The sequence below is a fragment of the Chrysemys picta genome, chromosome 8 (assembly GCF_011386835.1).
Source record: "Chrysemys picta bellii isolate R12L10 chromosome 8, ASM1138683v2, whole genome shotgun sequence".
Lineage (NCBI taxonomy): Eukaryota > Metazoa > Chordata > Testudines > Emydidae > Chrysemys > Chrysemys picta.
This window is the reverse complement of record NC_088798.1, coordinates 4,180,308-4,202,947: the sequence shown is the minus strand read 5'-3', so window position 1 is coordinate 4,202,947 and position 22,640 is coordinate 4,180,308. Positions and strand designations below refer to the sequence as shown.

The window sequence follows — 22,640 nt, the reverse complement described above, 5'->3', positions numbered from 1 at the left end:
TTAGATATCTAAGGAAATAATTGTATATTAGCCTGTTCAATTAATTTCTCTAGGTTCACATATCTGAAAGTCTGCACCCACGTCAGTCATGCACAGCATTCTCAGTGCTTGCACGATGAGAAGCGTACTGTCTTCATACAGTATCTGAAATTTAAAAAGGCAGCGGGTATTTTGCTGAAAAATGGACTTTGTGGCACCAGCAATACAAAAGTTGAAAAATTTACAGAGAGAGAGAGATACTTTTAGTAAGCTCAGTATAGCTAAGTGTGTAAGTATTGATTCAGCTGGCAGAGTTGCTGCCATTGACCAAGACCACCACAGGTTGACTCTCACTAGAGAAATGGGCATAACACACAGTAATTCAGGCCACTAGAATGGGGACTCTTAATTGGTTCCATACATTCCAGTATTTCACTCACTAATGGTAGGCCCAACAGAAGGGGTTAATAAACTGGTTTCTCTCGTTTTAAGAGGCAATATAATACAATGGACCGAACACACCAGTCAGGAGCTTGGTATTCCCAAATTCTAGTCTCACCTGTGCCACTAACTCACTGTATCCTTTCAAGCCATGTGAACTCTTAGGATATATGTCTACACAGCCCATGGGAGTGAGCTTCCCAGCCCTGCTTGACAGACTTGGAGTAGTGGGGCTCGTGCTAATACTCCAAACATAGATGGGTAGACAGTGCTTTGAAGTTGCGGTTTGGGTTGGAGCTCAGGCTCTGAAGCCCACCTCCCTCCCAAGGCTTTTGCCCGTGTCAAAGGATTCCTCAGGCCTTCCCTTTGAACAGCTCTAGTGCCCCCAGGCTTCAGAATAAGGACTTGAAATTTGGCAGGGGGTTGCCTTTGCATCAGCGAAGTGCTTTTTGCTGGGCCTGTGAAAATCTGCCCCAAATTTGGCCAAGTTATAAACCGTTGAACCATCACATTTCAGACTGTGCTCCTTCCCTTCCCGACTCCTAACTGTGACTGGATGCTGTACGCACCATTTTCTCAGAACAACGGCGCATGCTCCAGCCCAGCGTTACAGGGCCAAAGCCAGATTTTCTTAATAATGGCCGCTCCGAGCTGGGATGGGGTTGGCCACTGGAACTAAGAGCAAGGCCCCGGCCCTGCTGCCCAGATAGCATGAAGAATGAAGCTGCCAGATTTTGAATGCAGAAGGGAGAAAAGCCAGACAACATGGGAGAGAAAAGAGTAGAATGGGAAAGGGAATCTCGTGAGACTAGGACTGGAGTGGGGGGATAGGGAGAAACTGTGACTGGGAATTGTGGGAGACTGGTAATGAGAATCCAAGAGGGGGAGACTGTGATGAGGACCTAGGGATGGGATGTGTGGGTGGGGAAATGAGGCTGGATGAGGGGCCCAGAGAGAGAGACTGGAAACCAATGGAGAAGGAGGGAAGAGAAGGATTGGATGAGGGGTTAGGAGGGGACAACTGGACAGGATGGTCAAGGAGGCTGGGGACAAAGATTTGGGGTGGGATGGGGGAATTGGGATTGGCTAGGCGAGGAGACTGGGACTGGGTATGGGGAAGGGAAGAGACAGAGTGGTTGGGATAGCAGACAGTGAGACCAAAGGCAGAGACTAGGACTGGGATTAGAAGCCTAAGGAAGAGAGACTGGGATTTGGTAGGTGAGGAGAATGGGAAAGGCACAAAGAGCCAGGAGTGGGACAGGGATAAGTTGCAGGAGATGGGGCAGAAGCGTCTGTCCATTAAAGCACACTCCCCTCCAGAGAGCTGGAATGGAACCCAAGATTCCTGAGCCTCATCATTACTCTCCAGTCATCAAATATTTGTGAAACTCACTGGAAAAGCTTGTGTCTCATCCTCCCCTCTAATGATGGTCCACATAAAGGATGATAACCTACTATTGCTATCAGTTACTTCCTTGGCTCAAGGAGAAGATCAGTGCAGTGGATCTGAAGTTTCCAACTCTCCTGATGAACCATTGGGTGACAATGTGATACCATTCCATATAATTTGTTTTTTCGTTTTTTTTTTTTTTTTTTTTTTTAAACTTCAGAAATTACACACACAAAAACTATGTTAAAAGATCATCATCAAGGTTACAAAGATAAGCACTCAAGAGCAACGAAATACCAGAATCAAGGTGCTTATGTTACCTTAATTTATACCCCTTGTGCATATGCATTATGATACAGTCTTTCATGACATGAGCATACATTCTCTTTCCACAAGTCCTCTGCCTCATTCAGTTCACAGGATGGACCTGCTCTGGTGATGACTCAAGGTTATGTAGTAAAAGGGGCTGTTGTCTGCAGGCCCCCTGCTTCATTTGTTGCAGAAGTTGGAAGGTGAATGAGGGGGATGGATTACAGTAAGAGAAAGGATGGTATGTGGTTAACACAGTTAAATGCTGCCCTGGATAACTGAATTCTCTCTCTTTCTGCTACAGTTCCTGGGTGATGCTAGCAAGTCGCTTAAACCAAACTTCTCACAGGTGGTCACTCATTACGTGTACCTCATTTTCTGGGTGCCTGACTTGAGACCCTGGAGTCCGATTTGCAGAAGTGTGAAAAATTCACAGCTGCAGATAACATCAGTGCGAGTTGTTTTTTGAACATATAAAATGCTAAAATCGGGTCCTCGTCATCTCAAATTGGGCCCCCAAAATTAAGAACATAGCAGCAGCCATGCTGGGTCAGACCAATGGCCCTTTGAACCTAGTGTCCTGGTTCTGTCAGTGGCCAGGGCCAGATGCTTCAGAGAGAATGAACAGAACAGGGCAATTTCGAGGGATCCATCCCCTGTCGCCGTTTCTGGCAGTTAGAGGTTTAGGGTTACCTGGTGGACGCGGTTGCACCCAACCATGTTAGCTAACAGTCACTGATGGACCTATCCGCCATGAACTTATCTAATTCTTTTTTGAACCCAGTTATACTTCTGGTCTTCACAATATCCCAAGGCAACAAGTCCCACAGGTTCACTGTGTGTTACGTGAAGAAGGACTTCCTTTTGTTTGTTGGAAAATTGCTGCCTATTAACTTCATTGGATGACCCAGCTTCTTGTGTTATGTGAAGGGGATTAGTGAAGATTAGTAGGCATTCTTTACCTTAATCTCCCCCATGTCTGTTCCCCACCTGAAAAATGCAGATAAAAATACCCTCTTGCCTCACAGAAGTGTTGTGAAAATTAATTAGCTAATGTTTGTGAAGCACTCAGACACTGTTGTGATGAGTGCCATAGAAAAGCCCATGAGAAAATTAACAATTCTGTCTTCAGAGCAGGGTTTGAATAGTAAGCAGTAAATAAGGCCTCAGGCCACATTTTGCTTAATGAAGATAAAACAAAACACTGAGTAACTGCTCATTAAGTGAGCACAGTCCATCCTTTGCACTGAATAGGGCAGGGGTGCTATGGAAAAAAATAAAACGCGATCATGTAATTAAAGACTATCATAATGCATACATACAAGAGGGACAAATTAAGTTTACATGGGCAAATTTTATTCTGGGGTTTCCTAACTTTTGAGTGCTTGATTTTGCACATTAATAATGTTCTTTTAATTGAATTTTCTATGTAATTTCAAATATAATTTACTGTTGATACACAATGAAGAGTATGATTCACAGTGTGAAATGTCAGACTGTGACATTAAGGAAAAATGGGTGCAGGTCTCTTTCAATTTCTGATAATGGCATATTAGGCTTCTGATGATATTGTGGTCAGGTAAGCTGTAAACGTCTAGACTCTTTCAGTCATGTGTATAAGGAAAATATATAATGAAGGTACAGCTGCATTCAGAGAATCAAACTATTATCAAATTGAATAACAGGTGTATATTATCACCTTTCCTCCCAGACAGCACGTTAGTAGAGAGCTCTTCTACCCACTGGTGACTAAAGTTCAAAAGTGGACAAGAATTTCACATCTGGTTTAAAGGTAGCTGAGAGTTTGCTAATGATTAAGCATTCCATCTCCAAGTGCTGACACTACCGATGCAATGTTCCCCTCAGCTGTGCAATGGAGAAGTGGCAGTGGGACTGGCACGAATATTGAAGGCAAAGAGTAGATGGGAAGAGCTGGGAAATGAAGAAAAAGCAGCACAACTGATAATTAAAATAATTTTCAAAGCAAACAGCATATTAAATAAAAGGGTGACAAAACAATGAAAAGATATTGAACATTTAGCAAGGATTTAAAAGTTGATGGGTTAGGGTGTATTTAAACACACAGAGTTATCTGAAAAAGTCTTTGCCACTTACTGAAACTGTTGAACTGGGAGTGTTTGTTCCATATCCAGATGAAGGAAGAGAGGCCAGGGACCAGCGGCGCCCATCCGTTCTGGGGAAAAGATGCAAGAGAAATTATTTTGATGGATACAATGTGGACAATGTTTTGAGGAAGGTTTTCCCCTAAAATAGATTGCCAACCTTACATTTTGATTGCATTTTCCAGAGAATCCAGTGGTCCTAGAAATCACTTTGGGTAAAATTTTCAAAATGCATCAGTGTGTGTGAGGAGCTTAAAGCTCATTGAAAGTCAATGGGATTTAAGCTCCTAGATCACGTAGGCACTTTTGACCGTTTTACCCTTTGTTTTTAAGTGGACATTATTGGGATTGGACAAATCTACTTTATACTTCCAAATGTCATTAAAAGAGACAGTCACAGCAGCTGATTCCTTAGGGTAACACCTCAGGATCACTGCTGCTGCAGCTCCTTTGCCCTCCAAATAGCACTTTTCTATTCTATTCTATTATCTAAAGATCACGTTCCTCACTACTATTTACAATCTTAGTCGTAATTTGCTTTCTTGTATTTATAACCTATGGAAATGTCTCCTCACCATTGGAAAGAGTGTTGTGCACACAGCTGTTAAAGAAAAAAAATGTGACAAACCAAAAAACCCACTGATGCATACTAGAAATACTGCAGAAAGGGTGGCGTAATTTGAACACCACACCTGTAAAACATGAAATATGTAATTGCTTCTAAAAGAGACATCAATTTCCCCCAAAAAACCTCAAGGAGGGAGAAAATTATGTTCATTAGCTAAATCTAGTAAGTCTCTCTGTCTCCTGTTAAACCCCAAAGCGTTCTATCCCATTCACATTCCACATTGGGATGGATGATAATGGTTTCCATCCTGTCCTGTACTCCACATCAATAGAACTACCGCCATTTATTAAGATTTCTGGTATAAGTATCATTTATCCAAAAACAGAGGCAAATTATCAATACCTGTTCACATAAAATGAGAGTGAATTCAACAATTAAGAGCTTTTAATACAATTTAGATAAGACTCTTGTTTTTTTGGTGCAATTTATATACAGTACATGGGTATATGACAGGATTTTTTTGTTATTAGTAGAGGACCAAACTTGGATTTATAATGGAAACTCAGTTAACCTTTGCTCTGGAGTGACTGCCATCTCTCCATTACCCACCCATGTAGGCCCCTTGGTTCAGGAAGGTTCTTAAAGCATGTAGTGGAAGTTAAGCCCATGCTTTAGTTTTTTCCTGAATAAGGATGCTTTCCTGAACTACAACCTTCTTATATTGACATGTGCCTCTCCTTGTAGTAATAAAACTATTTGAGCACCAGAGAGGGGAATAAATATATTTATCTCTGAAAGAATACAAAAAAAAGTTCATGCTTCATGCACAAAATCATAAAAGTTTAAGCTTTATAACCAATTCTTATTAATGCATGCCTTAGTTAAAACCCCATTTAGACATAGGGTGTTTCTGGCAAGATACCAAGAGAATCCTTCCCACATATTGCAGCAACTTATTATATTCCTGAAAAATTCCAAATCTCCTGTACATTACAGAAAATTCCTTTCTTACCTCCATAAAAGCAAGTGTAAACAGACAATGTGAATTATTGGGCTACACGATCAGGTAGCAGACTGATCACTGGACTGGGATTTAGGAGATCTGTGTTTAGTTCCTGGTTCAGATAGACTTTCCATGTGACATTAGGCAAGTCACTTAACTTACCACGTGCCTCAATTCCTTCATATATAAAATGGGGACAATACTTCTTTCTTATTTCACAAGAGTGTTGAGGAGATAAAATCCATTAAAGATTGAGAGAGGCCCAAATACTATGGCAATGAGGGCCACATAAGCAGACAGACATATTAGATGAGAGATTTTTAGAAAGCACAAATATTATTGAACAGATGCAAAATGACAGATTAGGTCCATTTTCCTCTTCAAAGGATTTTCATATTTTGATTGCAAAGATGTAAAAACTATCTCCCATTCCCCTTAGCTCCACTTAAACTATCCCAAGATGGCAAGTCTCAGTTCTTGGTGCCATTTCCACAAAAATTGATGCAACATTGAGAAGCGTGTTAAGCAATCAATGTAATGAAGACCAGCTGTGTATCTTGCCAACAAAGAGTATCAGTATGCAACTAGCAAAATTTCTTTTTCAAAAATTCAAGAAATAGACAGCAAGACTTTCAAAGAAAATTACTTCCTCAATTAGCAAAATGTTTCAAAATTACTTCAATATGTAAAATAAGAGGAAAAGATATAAAAAGTGATGCAGTACTAATTTAGGAAGGGATGCTAGGAACAAAAGAGAACTTTAGGTCATTTATTTCATTTTGGTATTATCCCTGCTGGGACAATGAAACATTGGCAAAACAAACAACTTTGGCCATACATAGCCTACTAAAAAGTAATTTTAAAGCAAGTGTGTTTGTGGCAGTTGTGTTAACATCACGCAATGTAGACTAAATCAACTTCACCATGACAAAGTGTTGTGTGAACAAAGCATTTTCTCCTGGAGGGATCCCTGTTAATTATAAGTTGCTATACAAAGACTCAAAATTTCTATTCTCAAAGTGTAAATGCTGAATGCCTAAATGGGGTTATTACAGCACACATACTCATTAGCCACAAATCATAATACAATCATGCAAAAGCATTACATACACACAGCAGCAATATATATCTGATATACCCTTTACCTGTCTGCTCTGTGTCCATGGCTGAATTGAAGAAATTGTGCAGTGATAATAAGGAAGGGAAAAATAAAAATCATGAATGTGATTTCTGGAAAACCAGTAACAAAATTTGACTATTACCATTACAGTCACTTTTACTGAATGTCACACAATATTGCATGGACAGAAGTGGATATCTCCTTCATACTGGGAGAATTCTGAATATACTGACTCTGTGGGTTTGAAAAATACTCACTGAATGCTTATCGTCAACTGCCTACGGTCAGATTTTTGATTAACCGCTACTTAAAATGAGGGCCGCCCTACAAGATTTAGTGGTGAACCTATTGGCCTTAAAACTAGCATGCTGCTTTCTCAACCAGAACTGCAATATTTTCCATAATGCTGAAGGATCAACTGGTCACAGTTCTGTACTGTGGGAAGAGAAGCCATAAATACTGTACAAAAAGGATCATCTCTGAAGAGAATAGGTCAAATGCAGAGGGAAGAACATGGGCACAAAAACCAATTACCTACCTTTTAGTAACTGTTGTTCTTCGAGATGTGTTGTATATGTCCATTCCATTCTAGGTATGTGCGCGCCCATATGCGCAGTCATCGGAGATTTTTGCCTTAGCGATATCTGTAGGATTGGCAGTGGCGCCCCCTTGAGTGCTGCGCTCATGCGTCGGTATATCAGGCGCCGCCAGCCCTAGGCCCTCTCAGTTCCTTCTTGCCAGCAACTCTGACATAGGGGCAGGAGGGCGGGTAATGTAATGGACATGAGCAGCACATCTTGAAGAACAACAGTTACGAAAGGTAGGTAACTGTTTTTTCTTCTTCGAGTGCTTGCTCATGTCAATTCCATTCTAGGTGACTCACAAGCAGTGTCAATGGAGGTGGGCTTGGAGTTCACGGTCTTGCAGCGTGCAGCACTGCCCTGCCAAAACCAGCATCGTTCCAGGCCTGCGGGGTAAGTGCATAACGGGATGTATGGAACAGATGACTAGGTAGCAGTTCTACAGATTTCTTGGATCGGCGTCTGAGTCAGGAAGGCCGCTGATGACGCTTGCGCTCTAGCTGAGTGCGCCGTGACTATTGCTGGTGGAGGCACTTTTGCAGGCAGTGATCCAGGACGAAATCCTTTGAGCAGACACTGGGCGACCTTTCGTCCAGTCGGCCACTGCAACGAACAGCTGTGTTGACTTATGAAACAGTTTTGTCCTGTTGATGTAAAAGGCCAGCACCCTCCTGATGTCCAGGGAATGCAACCTGTGTTCCTCTTCCCATTTATGAGGCTTTAGGAAGAAGACAGATAAGTAGATGTCCTGGCCGGTATGATACTGGGAAACTACCTTGGGCAGGAACGCTGGGTGCGACCAAGAGATGGACCTTATCCTTCTAGAATACGGTATAGGGTGGTTCTGAAGTAAGTGTCCTGATCTCAGACACCATGTGAGCAGACGTTACGGCAACCAGGGATGACACCTTCCAGGAGAGAGCAGGAAGCCAGAGGTTCAAAGGGAGGCCCCATGAGCCTTGACAACATGAAGTTCAAGTCCCAGGAAGGGACAGGGTCCCAGACATGAGGGTAGAGAGACTCCAGACCTTTCAAAAACCAGGCCATCATGTCATGAACGAAGACCGACCTGCCTTGGAATGGAGGATGGAAAGCCGGAATAGTGGCCAGGGGGACCCTGATCGATGACAGGGACAAGCCCTGGAGTTTGAGGTGCAGAAGATAATCCAGTATCACCTTCAGCGAGGCCTGCTCAGCCAGGATAAGTCATTCCGAAGCCCAGCACATAAACCTTCTCCACTTGGCCAGGTAAATTGTTCTGGTGGAGGGCTTTCTCCTACCCAACAAGACCTGTTGAACCCGGGCTGAGCATTCCCGCTCTTCTTGCATTCAGCCATGCAGTAGCCATGCTGTCAAGTGCAACGCCGCCAGGTTCGGGTGCAGCAGGCCTGGCCAGAGAGATAGCTGCAGCAGGGAGGCTACCGAAAGGTCTAGCAGCGTGCCGAACCAGAGCTGATGAGGCCAATCGAGGATGACCGGCGGGAAGGCGAATGGTACCGTTAGTACAGAGACTGGTGTCTCCCTCTAGGCAATCTGCGTTGAGACGGCGGGGACCGTGATTGCGGTTCCGGTGACCGAGGGTGAGCCCCAGAGGATCTGTGCTGCGACTCCAGCGATCTGCAGCATGGAGGTGGAGAGCACTGCTTTGTCTCGGGGATCAGCAGTGCTCCACTGCCCCGAGTGGTCTTAGCGGCTGGCTTGCCCTTCTGGGGAGCCTTTGCTGCTTCCTGCGGCATGTGCTGTGTCAGCGGCGCAGGTGGAGGCCTTTACTCTCTCGGCACCAGGGGAGCTTGTGAAGGCATTGGTGCCATCAGGGCTTTAGGTCCCATGCTGCTCCTGGAAGTCGTTGGTGGACCTTTTAAGGAGCTATGGGCCCCTACCAGGGAGGCACGAACACGTGGCTCTGGAGTGGCAAGGCAACCTGAAGTGAGTCCCTTGCCCGATGATTCATGGCCGTTCTTGACTAGTGCCGGAAAGCCGTGCTTCCTTGCTATCTTTTTGGGCACTGGCAATGAGAAATGGTGCCTGGTGGAGCTCAGTGCCGGGGCACACTGTGCACCAAGGCTGAGGTACTCGGCAAGCCCTGGCGGGGCAGCATGGAAGCTGGGCGAAGGGCGGACTCCATGAGGCGACCCCGTAAACAAACATCCCGCTCTTTCTGCGTGCGGGCCCAAATGTTTTTACAAATATGACACTTATCTCTCACGTGTGATTCCCCCAAGCACTTGAGGCAGCTGCTATGGGGGTTACTTACAGGAAGTCCGTGCAGGGCTTAAACCTGGGAGACCAGGGCATGCCCCGTCTGAGGCGAAGTTCCCGCTAAAACTCTAACTACTAACTACTTAACACCAAGTACTATAAACAAACTATTTATAATGCCCTAAGGCTCGAAGTCAGTAAAGATGAAAAACCGCTAGCCCTTGCTATGCAAGGAAAGTGCACTAACTAGCCACCATGGGCAGTAAGAAGGAACTGAGAGGGTGTAGGGCCAGCGGTGCCTGATATACCGACACACGAGCGTGGCACTCTGCTGACCCTATGGACACCGCTAAGGCAAAAATCTTCGACACCCGCGCATGTGGGCACGCACACACCTAGAATGGAATCGACATGAGCAAGCACTCGAAGAGGAAGAATCCATTTCTACTTGATGGCAGGGCCTATGAGAGAGGAAAGGGTCAGAGGTGGATGATCTCTACGGCCCACACAACGATGGCATAATGTTTGAGAGAGATGGAAAATTCTGCTCAGATAAGATAAGGAAGCATAGTACTTTCCAATGACCCAAGGCACAGAAATTCTCCTGGCAACACAGCGGAGTGATCCACTAAATATAGCTGCACCAGCAGTGCCAGGACAACTAAACCCAGACTTTAAGGATTTAGTGCTACTGGTATCTTGGCTATTTTAAATATTGATGTCATTTTTCTCTTCCTTTTTTTTTTGTTCCTTGTTCAAATAAAAACAATTTGAAACAATTTTACATTTTAAACTGAGCATCAACACACAACTTAGACCAAATTAAAATGTATTTTAGTAAAGCTATAGATAGAGGGGGCCCTGAGCCTCCCAAATCTCCCATTTGTCCTCCCCTTCCCTTCATTAAAAGCCAAAAGGAACAGCAGCCCTCTCTCCAGAGGAATGCTTGATGCAGCTACGTGTGGAAGCAGGTTCTCTCACCACTTCTGTCTGGCAGAGGAGTTTACTAGAAAGGTGACACACTTCCCCCCCTTCTCCCCCATTCCTTACGGCTCTCAAGAGCTCTCTTTGCACAGCTTCCAGCCCCTCCTTTTCTGGGATGGAATTTGATCCCCACATCGCAGCACTTCTATTTCTATAGTCTTTTCACAGCACCTTTCTCCTGAGGCAAAAAGCTAAGGTGCCAGGCACTTGATGCCCCCATATAAGTTTTGTAAAAGAAATAGTTTTACAAAATGAAACATGAATAGAAATATGTCTGTAAAAGCCATTTAAAAAAATCTATGAAAACAGTATGTTATTTGGAGTTAAATATTACCCACCGTCATCTGCATTTGGAACCCTAACTTAGAAGCAGTTGCCAACTTCCATGCAGTAAATAAGCACCCCGACTTTCACAATAAGCCAAAAATCAAGCTAATCCCATCTCAAAACAAGGCCAGAACAAGCCAATCCCTAAGAACCCCAACTCTCTATGTGACTAGATTCCCCCGGCATATAGTCTGGGACCGGGGGAGCCCCCGCTGTGCACCCCTAACTCTCTCCCCCCCCTTGCCCCTGCTTGCCAGGATTGATTAAAAAAAAGAAGCAACAAGCTACAAGCAGGTTGTGGCCTTGGAGCTCTGTAGCATTAATCGTTGCACAATTCATGATTTCCAGGTCACTGTTTAAACAATAAATGCTCAGCCAGAAAGGCCGACATTGCAGCAAATGTCTTGTAAAATCATCGATGGTATTTGCTAGGGGCAGGTTTGAGTTTTCCCATCGCTGTCATCACAAACCCACCTATGAAATACAATGCACTGCTCCGCTGAGGTTACACTGTTACAAGGTTTGCTTTCTGTTTTGAAGAGGGCTTTAAAAGCAATATTGTTAAAATTGTTGTAACAGCCAACAACTGCAGGAAGTTATGCCTCCAGTTTTCTCAAAAGCTTTCCTTCATGCAGTCCTGGAACCAGATCCCAGGCTGCTGGCAACTGACTTCAGTGCAGCTACACTGATTTACACCTGCTCAGGATCTGACCTCCCTTTTTAAATAGGATGCATTTAACCCATGTGTACTGAACCTGCTCTCTTCCCTCCTGCCTGCCTCCTCCTCGCCCCGTCCCCTGTATAACAGGTATGGATCCAGATAATTAATATGAAACCATGACATTTGTGACTAACAATAACTCATCCTTATGTGATGCCTGATAAACAGCATAAAGTCTGCTGCCAGCAATATATAGAGGTGTCAGAGGTGGGAAGCAACTCAAGTGACTGACTAACAAAGGCTTTCCTTGAATTATCTGACACCCAGGACCATCGCCCATGGGCAATCTTTGACTTCTCCTTGCCCCATATATTGCAACTGTTTCCAAATCCTGCCACTTCCTTCCTCCAGAGCATTTCTAAGATTCACCTTTCTATCTATCAAGCTAAAATTCCTGTGTAGGCCCTCATCATCTCCCATCTTGATTACCACAACCTCTGCTTCTCTGGCCAACACTCAGATGGTTTATTCCAGTCCAAGCAAAATGCAGCCACTAGGAGCATCTTCCTCGTACATGAATCTGATCTTACTACCCTCTTAGAATCCCTCCCCCACATACACCACATCAGGTTCAGTCTTATCCTTGATTTCAAGGCCCAAAATTTATCTGCTCCTTGCTACTTATTCAACTACTCTCTCTTTGTGTCTGTGCCCTCTATTCTGCTAAGGATGCCAAATTCATTTATCTGTTTCATTCACAATTGTCTTCACACCTTCTCTTCTATTGTTTCTTACACTACACCCATCACCATGGAATCTGAGCTCCTTCCAAAAGTACGTTAGGTGATGTGACTAGCAGCTGTTATGTGAGGTTCCCCACACCACCAACTACATAGGAACACCCTTCCTAAACTTGTCAACAAGGCAACTGCCCTCTCCACATTTCAATCCCTCTGTATTATGCTAGTGAAACACTACGCTTTCCTTTTGCAAATGTTAAATTAATACTAAATGTAACCTATTACCGGTTTCTCCTTTCTATAGCAATATTGCTAATGGCCACTGTTTCCTTGTCATGATCAAAGACTGGGAACAGACAGAGAAAAAGACAGGTTGCAACCAGTCTTATGGTGCAGACATTTATCTATTTGGTAAATTGAGTATTTCATTCTAAATTACTATAATCAAAAAAAGAGATTCAAATATCATGGGTAGCAAAGAGATCAAGAATTGATGAACAAATATGTAGAATTTGATTGGCTTCATGAACAAATAGGTTTCTTTAAAAAGGAGACGTTCAGGATCCCTTAAAACACACTTCATCTACTGATTAGGAAGTGAGATCTGAAAGAGTGCCATGGAAATGTGACTAATAAACTATGTGTCTATCATCACCCTTATCACCTTGTTTTATCCCATCCTTTGCTCTCCAACCCTTCTGTCTCTGACTTTTTTTAGACTGCATGTCCCTCATGCAGAGACTCTGAATCATCTCCCATGTTTGGAAAGCACCTTGCAGTAGCACCCAAAATGTGCAACTGCAATCTAAATAAAAAACAATAAATAAGAACAATGGAGTGACAATCAGTACCTGTAGAGAAAACACAGGAATGTTGAAGACATTCCTAGACTCTAAAATCACAGTCTAATCTGAATATGAAACAGAACCTAAAAACCTCTAAATGGTAACTACTTTCCAAAGTAGAAAATACGCAGTACACTCAGGTGGCTTTCACATGCCAGTCATAAGAAACAAAATGTGCTAACTTACCTACGGGCAGGAACAAAGGAAAAATGAGCAGGTGCGTTGGGAGAGAAATTCCTGGGACTGTCCAAAGGACTGCTGCCTGTTTGAGAAAGTGGGGAACATTTACATTTGTGTTACATTCACAACAAATAACTTTCTTGTCATAATATTTGATGAGTGAGTTGACATGCTACATGAACAGTTTTGATTAAGATCTATAGTTACAAATAACCAAGATCGTTGAACCTTTTAATAGCTTGAGCAATAGCTTGTTAAATATTTTTTTGACTGTGAAAAAAAAATGGAAAGTTGATTTTTTCTCTCTACCATGAAATTAATGTTTCTCCTTACTTTTTAGAATGTAAGTTAAGATGTGGATTTTCCAGTTTAAATTGCCAACAAAAACTAAGTAGCACACAATGCAACAACTATATACAATATATTTGTTCTTGGATTTTTTTAAATGATTCTTCTGTATGAGTTAACCCAATATTTCGCAATGAGAAACGATAATTAGAAATGAAGCTGATTACATTCTACTCAAGATTAAGGAGGATTTTTAAGGAAGTACTTCTGTCCTCCCACTGTATGATGCATTGGTGCAGATTGCACTCTGTCAATAAAATGTATTTTAGTGCACAATCTTGCAAACCCAACATAGTGCTCCTTACTGTGAATATATTCCAGTGGAATTGCTCATGGTAGCAAAACAGTACACCTACGAGTAAATGCTTGCAGGAATGGACCGTAACATAAATGTGGTATTTTAAAAAACAACTCTTTGCCCATCAATAATTTACTGTATTTCAGAACAGTGGAAATTAAGATAAATGTATTTATTAAGTACACTTTTCTATCATGAAAATGAAAATTCCAATGTGTTAGTAAGCTGAAGGAAAAGATCTTTGAAAACTCGTGGCGATCGGGGGAGGTACTGAACAATTGGAAAAAGACAAATACAATGCCCATCTTTAAAAAAGGGAAGAAGGAGAATCCAGGCAACTACAGCCTCACCTCAGTCCCTGGAAAAATCATGGAGCAAGTCCTCAAGGAATCCATTTTGAAGCACCTGGAGGAGAGGAAGGTGATCAGGAACAGTCAACATGGATTCACCAAGGCAAGTCATGCCTGACCAACCTGATCTCCTTCTCTGATGAGATAACTGGCTCTGTGGATATGGGAAAAACAGTGGACGTGATATAGCTTGACTTTAGCAAAGCTTTTGATACACTCTCCCACAGTATTCTTGCCAGCAAGTTAAAGTAGTATGGATTGGATGAATGGACTATAAGATGGAAGAAAGCTGGCTAGATTGTCAGGCTCAACTGGTAGTGATCAATGGTTCGATGTCTAGTTGGGCAGCCGGTATAAGGCGGAGTGTCCCAGAAGTCAGTCCTGGGGCCGGTTTTGTTCAACATCTTCTTAATGATCTGGATGATGGGATGGATTGCACCCAAAGCAAGTTTGCGGATGACACTAGGCTTGGGGGAGAGGTAGATATGCTGGAGGGTAGGGATAGGGTCCAGAGTGACCTAGACAAATTGGAGGATTGGGCCAAAAGAAATCTGATGAGATTCAACAAGGACAAGTGCAGAGTCCTGCACTTAGGAAGGAAGAATCCCATGCACCGCTACAGGCTGGGGACCGACTGGCTAAGCAGCAGTTCTGCAGAAAAGGACCTGGGGATTACAGTGGACGAGAAGCTGGATAGGAGTCAGCAGTGTGCCCTTGTTGCCAAGAAGGCCAATGGCACATTGGGCTGTATTAGTAGGAGCATTGCCAGCAGATTGAGGGAAGTGATTATTCCCCTTCATTCGACACTGGTGAGGCCACACCTGGAGTACTGCGTCCAGTTTTGGGCCCCCCACAATAGAAAGGATGTGGACAAATTGGAGAGAGTCCAGCGGAGGGCAACAGGAATTATTAGGGGACTGGGGCACATGACTTACGAGGAGAGGCTGAGGGAACTGGGCTTATTTAGACTGCGGAAGAGAAGAGTGAGGGGGGGATTGGATAGTAGACTTCAACTACCTGAAGGAGGGTTCCAGAGAGGATGGAGCTCGGCTGTTCTCAGTGGTGGTAGATGACAGAACAAGGAGCAATGGTCTCAAGTTGCAGTGGGGGAGGTCTAGGTTGGATATTAGGAAACACTATTTCACTAGGAGGGTGGTGAAGCACTGGAATGGGTTACCTAGGGAGGTGGTGGAATCTCCATCCTTAGAGGTTTTTAAGGCCCGGTTTGACAAAGCTCTGGCTGGGATGATTTAGTTGAGGATTGGTCCTGCTTTGAGCAGGGGGTTGGACTAGATGACCTCCTGAGGTCTCTTCCAACCCTAATCTTCTATGATTTTATTTCTGTATTGAAGCAGGTTCTCTCGGGGCATTGGGTGGTCCGTTTCATGATGCAATCATCTTCTCTGGTGGAGCGTCCTTGTCTTGTGGTGAAGGCAGTTTCAAATGTCTTAAGGTGTATAACCTGGACTTTCTCCTCAGAGCATATTCTATAGTATCTGAGTGCCTGAACGTAGATAACAGATTTCTTGGTGTGTTTGTATATGGTTGTCTGGAGGGTTCCATTGTTGAAGCCGATCATATTGTCCATGAATTTGATGCTGGTGTGGGAGTGTTCCAGAGAACGTTTAATGGACGGGTGATGATTGTTGAAGTTGTGGTGGAAGTCTACAAGGGACTTAAATCATCTGTCCAGAGGATGCAAATATCATCTGTGTGTATCAGGTATATAACTGGTTTTGTGGTGCATTTGTGCATTCAGGCATATGTGGCTGCATCCACTGTTGAGTTTGCTAGGTGCTCCCGTGGTGGCTGGTTTTCAACAGTAGCTAAGGAATGAGAGTTCTACTTTGATGGGCATGGTGAGATAATGGATATCAAAGATTCTTCTCTTTATATGTGCTTCTACAAGCCATTCTCCTATATTAACAAGGAACATGAACCTTCTTTGTCTTGGTTGAGGTTGATGCCAAGCAGGATTGATGCTGACCTAAAACAATGAAACTTACAATGCCAGCAACATCAAGCATATACCAGTTTAGTTAAAGTGGTACAACTCTCTAGTGTGGAACAGTTGTACTGCTATAAAGGTGCTTATATGGGAAGGGAAATAAGCTATATCAACATACGGTGCCTTTATGCCAGTAATAAACTGTAATAAACAGTAATAAACAGCATCTACACTAGGGGTTGCATAACTACTTCAGTAAAAAAAAAATCACATATCTAACCAAAATAGCTGTACAAAAACTGTAGAATAAACTTAAAAAAGAACTAAATAAATTCACAGAGGATAGGTCCATCGATGGCTATTAGCCAGGATGGGCAGGGATAGCGTCCCTAGACTCTGTTTGCCAGAAGCTGGGAATGGGCAACAGGAGACGGATCACTTGATGATTATCTGTTCATTCCCTCTGAGGCACCTGGCATTGGCCGCTGTTGGAAGACAGGATACTGAGCTAGATGGACCCTTTGTCTGACCCAGTATGGCTGTTCTTATGTTCTTAAAATGGAGTTTTAAGGGAAGAATTAGAGATGTGTTCATGATGCATAGACGTGCAAGGGGGAGGGAGATTGGACAATGGTTGGAGAGGTAGGTTGGGATAAGGGTTTTTTTTAATTGCATGCTTGAGAGGGTAATAAAAAGGGGCAAGGGAAGTCAGGTGGCAGGAGGTTTTAGGTAGGTGGAGTGCCAATCACTCAACTATCCATATATCTAAAGTATTGCACATTTTATTCTTTTAAAAATAAACAGAAATTGGAAAATGGAAAGTCTTTTTTCCAAATGCTTAGAAATTTAATTATGAGCAAAAGTTCTTCAGTGGTATCAAAGATATTAATCCAAAATTCACATGTAAATGTGATCTTTTCTGATACGTAGTACTGGTAAACAGAGCCAATGTTTTTAACAATAGAGCTGACATTAATTGAGGGTACTGCATACCTAACCAAACCAAAGCTTAAGTTTTGTTAACATTAAAATGTAAACTACTCTAAAATTCTAATGCTGGGACCAGTTTTTAAAACAAAAACAGGGTTTATAAGTTATTTATCCTTCAGTTTATTGATAGACGCATAATATTTAAGTGGCGTGCACATGAAATAAAATTTGAGATTAAAAAATGCTTACTAGATTGAGTACATTTCTATGTGCAGTAGAATATATAAATGCAAAACTATATACATTAATTCATTTGTTCTCTTATTATAGTGGATTATTAGAGGATAGTCCATTCTTCTTACTCATATGAGACGTATGCTAATTGTATTTTAATTTTTAGGTTTAATTAATGCACATCAATTAAAATTAACTTTTTGAAGAGACTTTGACCTCTGAAAAAGATTTGTTGCCAAGAACTTTTAGTTTAGTAGAGAATTCATATCAACAGGTGGACCAAGAGTGTGGGAAAGCTGAAAAATCTAGGAAATCAGCTGAAATATTAGAAAGTGTAACGGTTTAAAATGTATGAACAGCAATCCCTGTGCACATTGCTTAATAACGTTCAGAGAGGCTATGAAATGGATTTTAGATTTGGCCTAAAAACTTGATGTGTGGCTTATTATTAAACCACGTGGGAGTCATGGAACCTTCTCAGAATTCGTGCTCCTCAGCTTGGCAGGCCATTTCTGTTATTGCTTTCCAGCTTTGCGGACAGGACTGAAAATACATGAGTTATGCACAGCATGCAGCGTGACTGCAGTCTCTGAGGTTTTCAGGCCCTTCAGCCTCTATGTTGAATGTCATGTTTGTGGACGGGAGGTGCAACTTTAATGAAGCAATGGCTGCCTGTGGCCCAATGAGGGCATTCTGGGATTGCTAAACTGAAAGGATGACTCAGCCACACTCCCTTTCCCTTGACCATATCCAGGACATGTAAAGGTTCGGTCCTATATCATTAACTTTCTTGTAACAGTGTGTTGATTTATCTAATGAGTAGTCACTCTTTGTAAAAGCACCACTTGAGACTAAGAGTGAGGAGTCTCAGATCCAATAGTAGCAATTCTAACCCTTGAACAACAGGAGAATATACCTTTGCTCACAGAATAAATAGGTTTATATCATCTTTGCCGGGTGAGACCAACGCACTTAGGCTTCTCTTATTAAAATTTCTTCAACTACAGCAGATGCAGTAGTACTGGGAAATGTTTAAAGGAAAGTAGAAATTCCCCTTCTCCCTGAAGCTTCTTAAAAGCTTCACCCAGACTTGAGTAGAGTAGAAGAACTAATTGCTTTTCATTTTTGAACTAGACATCACTCACATGGGACCTAATTAAAATTCCAGAGTCTGGATAGAAATATGTCATATAAAGGATACCAAGGAATTAGTGGTACAGTATCTCTGTACCAGATTGTGCACACTGAAAAGTGTTAAAACACCCACATAGATAATACTGAAATTTGAAAAAGTCTCATTACTCAATTAGTTCAGTTACTCAAAATTATTTTGATTATAAGTTTTTAATTATACTAAAGATTGCTAAAGCTAAAGCTAAATGGAATGAGCCTCCAATTCAGCTATGTTTCATTATTAGGAAACTGGGACTATGTCTACACTGACCTGCAGTTCATAGTATGGGATATGAATACCAGTGCAAACTCTCCTCTCTGGGCGCTACAGGCGCGAACTAAAAGGTTCTAGTTCACATTAATATAGTCCTGTTTGAAAAATAATTTGACTGCACATGATTAAATTATTTAAGGAGAGGAAAGATAAATGTGAGCCCAAACCAGCCTACTAGTATTAAAATGCCTTGTTAAATGACACTAGCTTAGTTGGTAAACTCTACAGTGAATTAGCAGAATAATACTAATACTAATATGGGTTTTCTCTCGCCAAGCGAAGTGTGCGGTAGTCAGGCACTTAATATGAGCATAATGAAAGTTACTAGAATAAATATCCCCGCCTTTGATGGGAAAATAGATGCCTGCAGTATTCAAGAAAGTGAAGTGAATGTCAGGATAAGGCCTTGGATAAGTAGAGCTCTAACTGCCTGGGGGAAGGAGAAATTATTGAAGCATTTCAAAGTCAGCTCATAAATGCAAAACATAGAATGACTACGTTTCCAGAGAAATTTAAGTAAGCAATTTTTGGTAAAAGCATTTTTACATTGCCTCCCATTGTTCCCAATGAGAGTGAAATCAAGCTGTCCTCAGGGAAGATGACGACTCCCTCCTCTGTCAGGATGCAGAGAGGGACACTGAGAGGAGCAGGTGAACGGAGGCAGCAGCAGGACTAAAGGCAGCCTGTGACTTTGGTCCTTTGGGGAACAATGAGAAATAGAGGACATTTTGAAAAGGGCTGTACTAACGGAGTGCAGCCTGTGGCCTGAGTCCCATTGGGACTATGAGAATGAAACCATTTTCACAAAGGGCAATTCTTCATTAATTTGTCTGAAGAAGAACATTCTTTTTAAGCTTCTGCTAAAGGAGAAACTTTCAGCTATGGAAAAATAATGGAAAAAACTACCATTGAGCCTAACAATCTATTTTCAAAGACTACCCATTGCATATGTTCTACTCAAGATTGACCTGTCTGCCAATTTTTATGTAGATAGACAATGCTTGAGCTGAGCTTATTTGGAACCCAAAAAAAGTTGATGCAGAGTGTTACATTGCTTAAAGAAATATTAACTAACTTTAAATGGATAACTAATAAGCACATCTACTTGCAAGTTCTCAGAAAATTCATTCAGGAACCTCACTAAATGCTGTACTTTGGGGAAGAATACTCTGCTCTATTCTTCATATAAATCAAGAGAATGAATCCCTCCTTTAAGGGCAAATTCAATTCAGTCTTAATTATGGACCTGTGACAGGCTTCTCCAGAATGAAGATTTCATCTTCAAAGCAGATAGTCGACTTCAAGTTATGTATTCTGGGTTTTGCTTTTGTTTTGATTTTTTGGGGAGGGAGGGTGACTGTAGTTTCTAATGCAAGGTTCTCTGTTTTGTTGTTTGGTTTGATTTTGCTTTCTGTGGGAGTTCAAGGGGTCAGGCGCAACAGGACTGTGAAGATACCTGGAATAGAGTAAATGACTATAATGTAGCCATCATTTTGTTGCTTAAAATCTTAAATAGAATTTGAATATTACAAAGGTGAGGATTATACATGGTACTAATAGGTCCTGCTATATTATTTGTACTCATATGGTCTTATCACAATTTTCTGCATTTTATTTTTCCGGTATGTTTGTTAATAATGCACTATTATGTTTCTTGTCATGACTCCTCTGCCAAAGTTTTACAGTACATTTTAAATAGAATCCTCATTCTACTCATTTGAATTTTCAAAAATATGCACAATTGGCCACTGCTAATGTTCTGAAGTACATCATTATTGGAATACTCTCTGTATTAGAGAGATCTGACCTTTAACAAACTAAGGTGTAGAGCTAGAAGAGTAAATGGAGCAGTATGTTAACTATTCAAAATACAGTTTGATAGTAAGATTTTAAATAGTGTTTTAAAAGCAAACTATTAACAGTATTTGCAGTTGGAGTTCTCTGGCAATAATATTCATAGGATTGAATCCCTCACACAGGGGTAGACAAGCAGACTTACAACCATACATGGTATTGTATAGAACACATCTCAGGTGAAACAGCCAATGAAAGTTCCTAGAACAGTTTTTAGTGGTTGCTTGCTTTGTAAATAAAACAGAGCCTGAAGCTGATCACAGGGAAGTCACAGCATCCATCATTTTCCCTTGTTTTACCCTTTAAAAAAGAAAAAGATCACAGAAACCCCCTTCTCTGAACATCCGGAACTTGGTACTGCATCCTCAGCTGATGGGGAAACACTAGTTCAGCTGGTCCCCCTTTATACTGTTTCAAATGTAAGGAAATGCATTTTCCAGCATCAAGGACTGTTAAAATACAAGTATCAAAGGGGTAGCCGTATTAGCCGTGTTAGTCTGGATCTGTAAAAGCAGCAAAGAGTCCTGTGGCACCTTATAGACTAACAGACGTATAGGAGCATGAGCTTTTGTGGGTACATGCATCCGAAAAAGTGGGGATTCACCCACGAAAGCTCATGCTCCTATACGTCTGTTAGTCTATAAGGTGCCACAGGACTCTCTGCTGCTGTTAAAATACAATCCATTCAGGAAGAGCTTTACTGTTCCATGCACACTGATCTCATTGGCAAATCCCAGCAAGAGGAACCTTATGGTATAGGTGTTGAGATGAATTTAATTTTGTGGTGAATGGCACCTAGTAAAATGAATCCTTCTAAGAACCCTTCCTAGCTTGTTTGTATGCCTATTGGTGTTTAAAGTTTGCAAGTGAGATTATGGAGTGGATATTAGGGAAGAGTTTGTTTTCAGTGCAGTGAAGGCCATTTGAGAGTGGTCCTTTTTAATGCTTTGACATTCACTATATGCTTTTTAAACTGTGTAAGTGCACAGGCATGGTTGTCATGTACAGTTACGAAATGAATCAAACAAACATGATAGCCTGACCTCTTCATTCCACAAAGTTGTCCAGAATATTTAAGAGAAATACTTATGACACACACAGAGCTCTAATATTAATCTGACTTTGTCTACAGATAAATGACTTTCTTGGGGAGAAAGGTGACTCAAGTATTCTACTTTTAGAGAACTCCTATTATCTGGTAATTTCTCCTTCTTTTCTCTACAGACTATTCAGTCTTGGAGGTTACAAAGTATATCCTTTTAATTAATAGGTTAAATCCGATATGCAACATAGGAACACATACTGGAAAAGATTACTTGAAGTAATTACCCATGACAAACCACTGTTCAGTTACTCTAGTTTCTAGACATCAGTATGCCACATGGTTCTGGCACAATGCGGTGTAGGGAAATTTGACATAATGCCAAGAAAGCGAAGACCAACTTTTCATTTTGGGAGTGGGTTGGGAGAAATGGGATGGTGAAGAGAATAGAAGTGTCTTCTACTGGGTGTACACCCACCAAAAAAAAAAAAAAAAATCCTGCCTGTTTTCTGTGATATGGCTACACTTATGTGGACTGTATAGTTTGGGCATGGGTGTAGTTTGAAGGGGGCCGGGGAGGGTTGCCACCCCCAACTGAAAACCTCAGGCAGACACAGAATTTGACACCCTCAAGCGTGACCCCATTGGTCTGACTAGAGTTGCCTCCCCCACAAATATAGACGTCAAACTACACCTGAGTTTGGGGCCCTCTGTCAATCAGATAACTATCAATCCAAAC

At 41.9% G+C, this 22,640-nt stretch overlaps 1 protein-coding gene across 15 annotated transcripts in view; it reads right to left on the bottom strand.

Annotated features, from left to right (window-relative positions):
• The window catches only part of MAST2 (microtubule associated serine/threonine kinase 2), a 325,477-nt gene that overhangs the window by 71,149 nt on the left and 231,688 nt on the right, over window positions 1-22,640 (bottom strand). For 9 of the 15 annotated variants that reach the window (XM_065553746.1, XM_065553750.1, XM_065553753.1 and 6 more), the window contains 4 exons: window positions 13,457-13,532; window positions 6,959-6,979; window positions 4,235-4,313; window positions 82-144 (listed from right to left, as the gene is read on the bottom strand). In XM_065553746.1, coding sequence (XP_065409818.1) covers window positions 82-144; window positions 4,235-4,313; window positions 6,959-6,979; window positions 13,457-13,532 — 239 coding nt within the window. Of the gene's footprint in view, window positions 1-81; window positions 145-3,818; window positions 3,937-4,234; window positions 4,314-6,958; window positions 6,980-13,456; window positions 13,533-22,640 lie in introns of those variants that run through there. The other 6 variants (XM_065553748.1, XM_065553751.1, XM_065553749.1 and 3 more) reach the window with 4 other exon arrangements.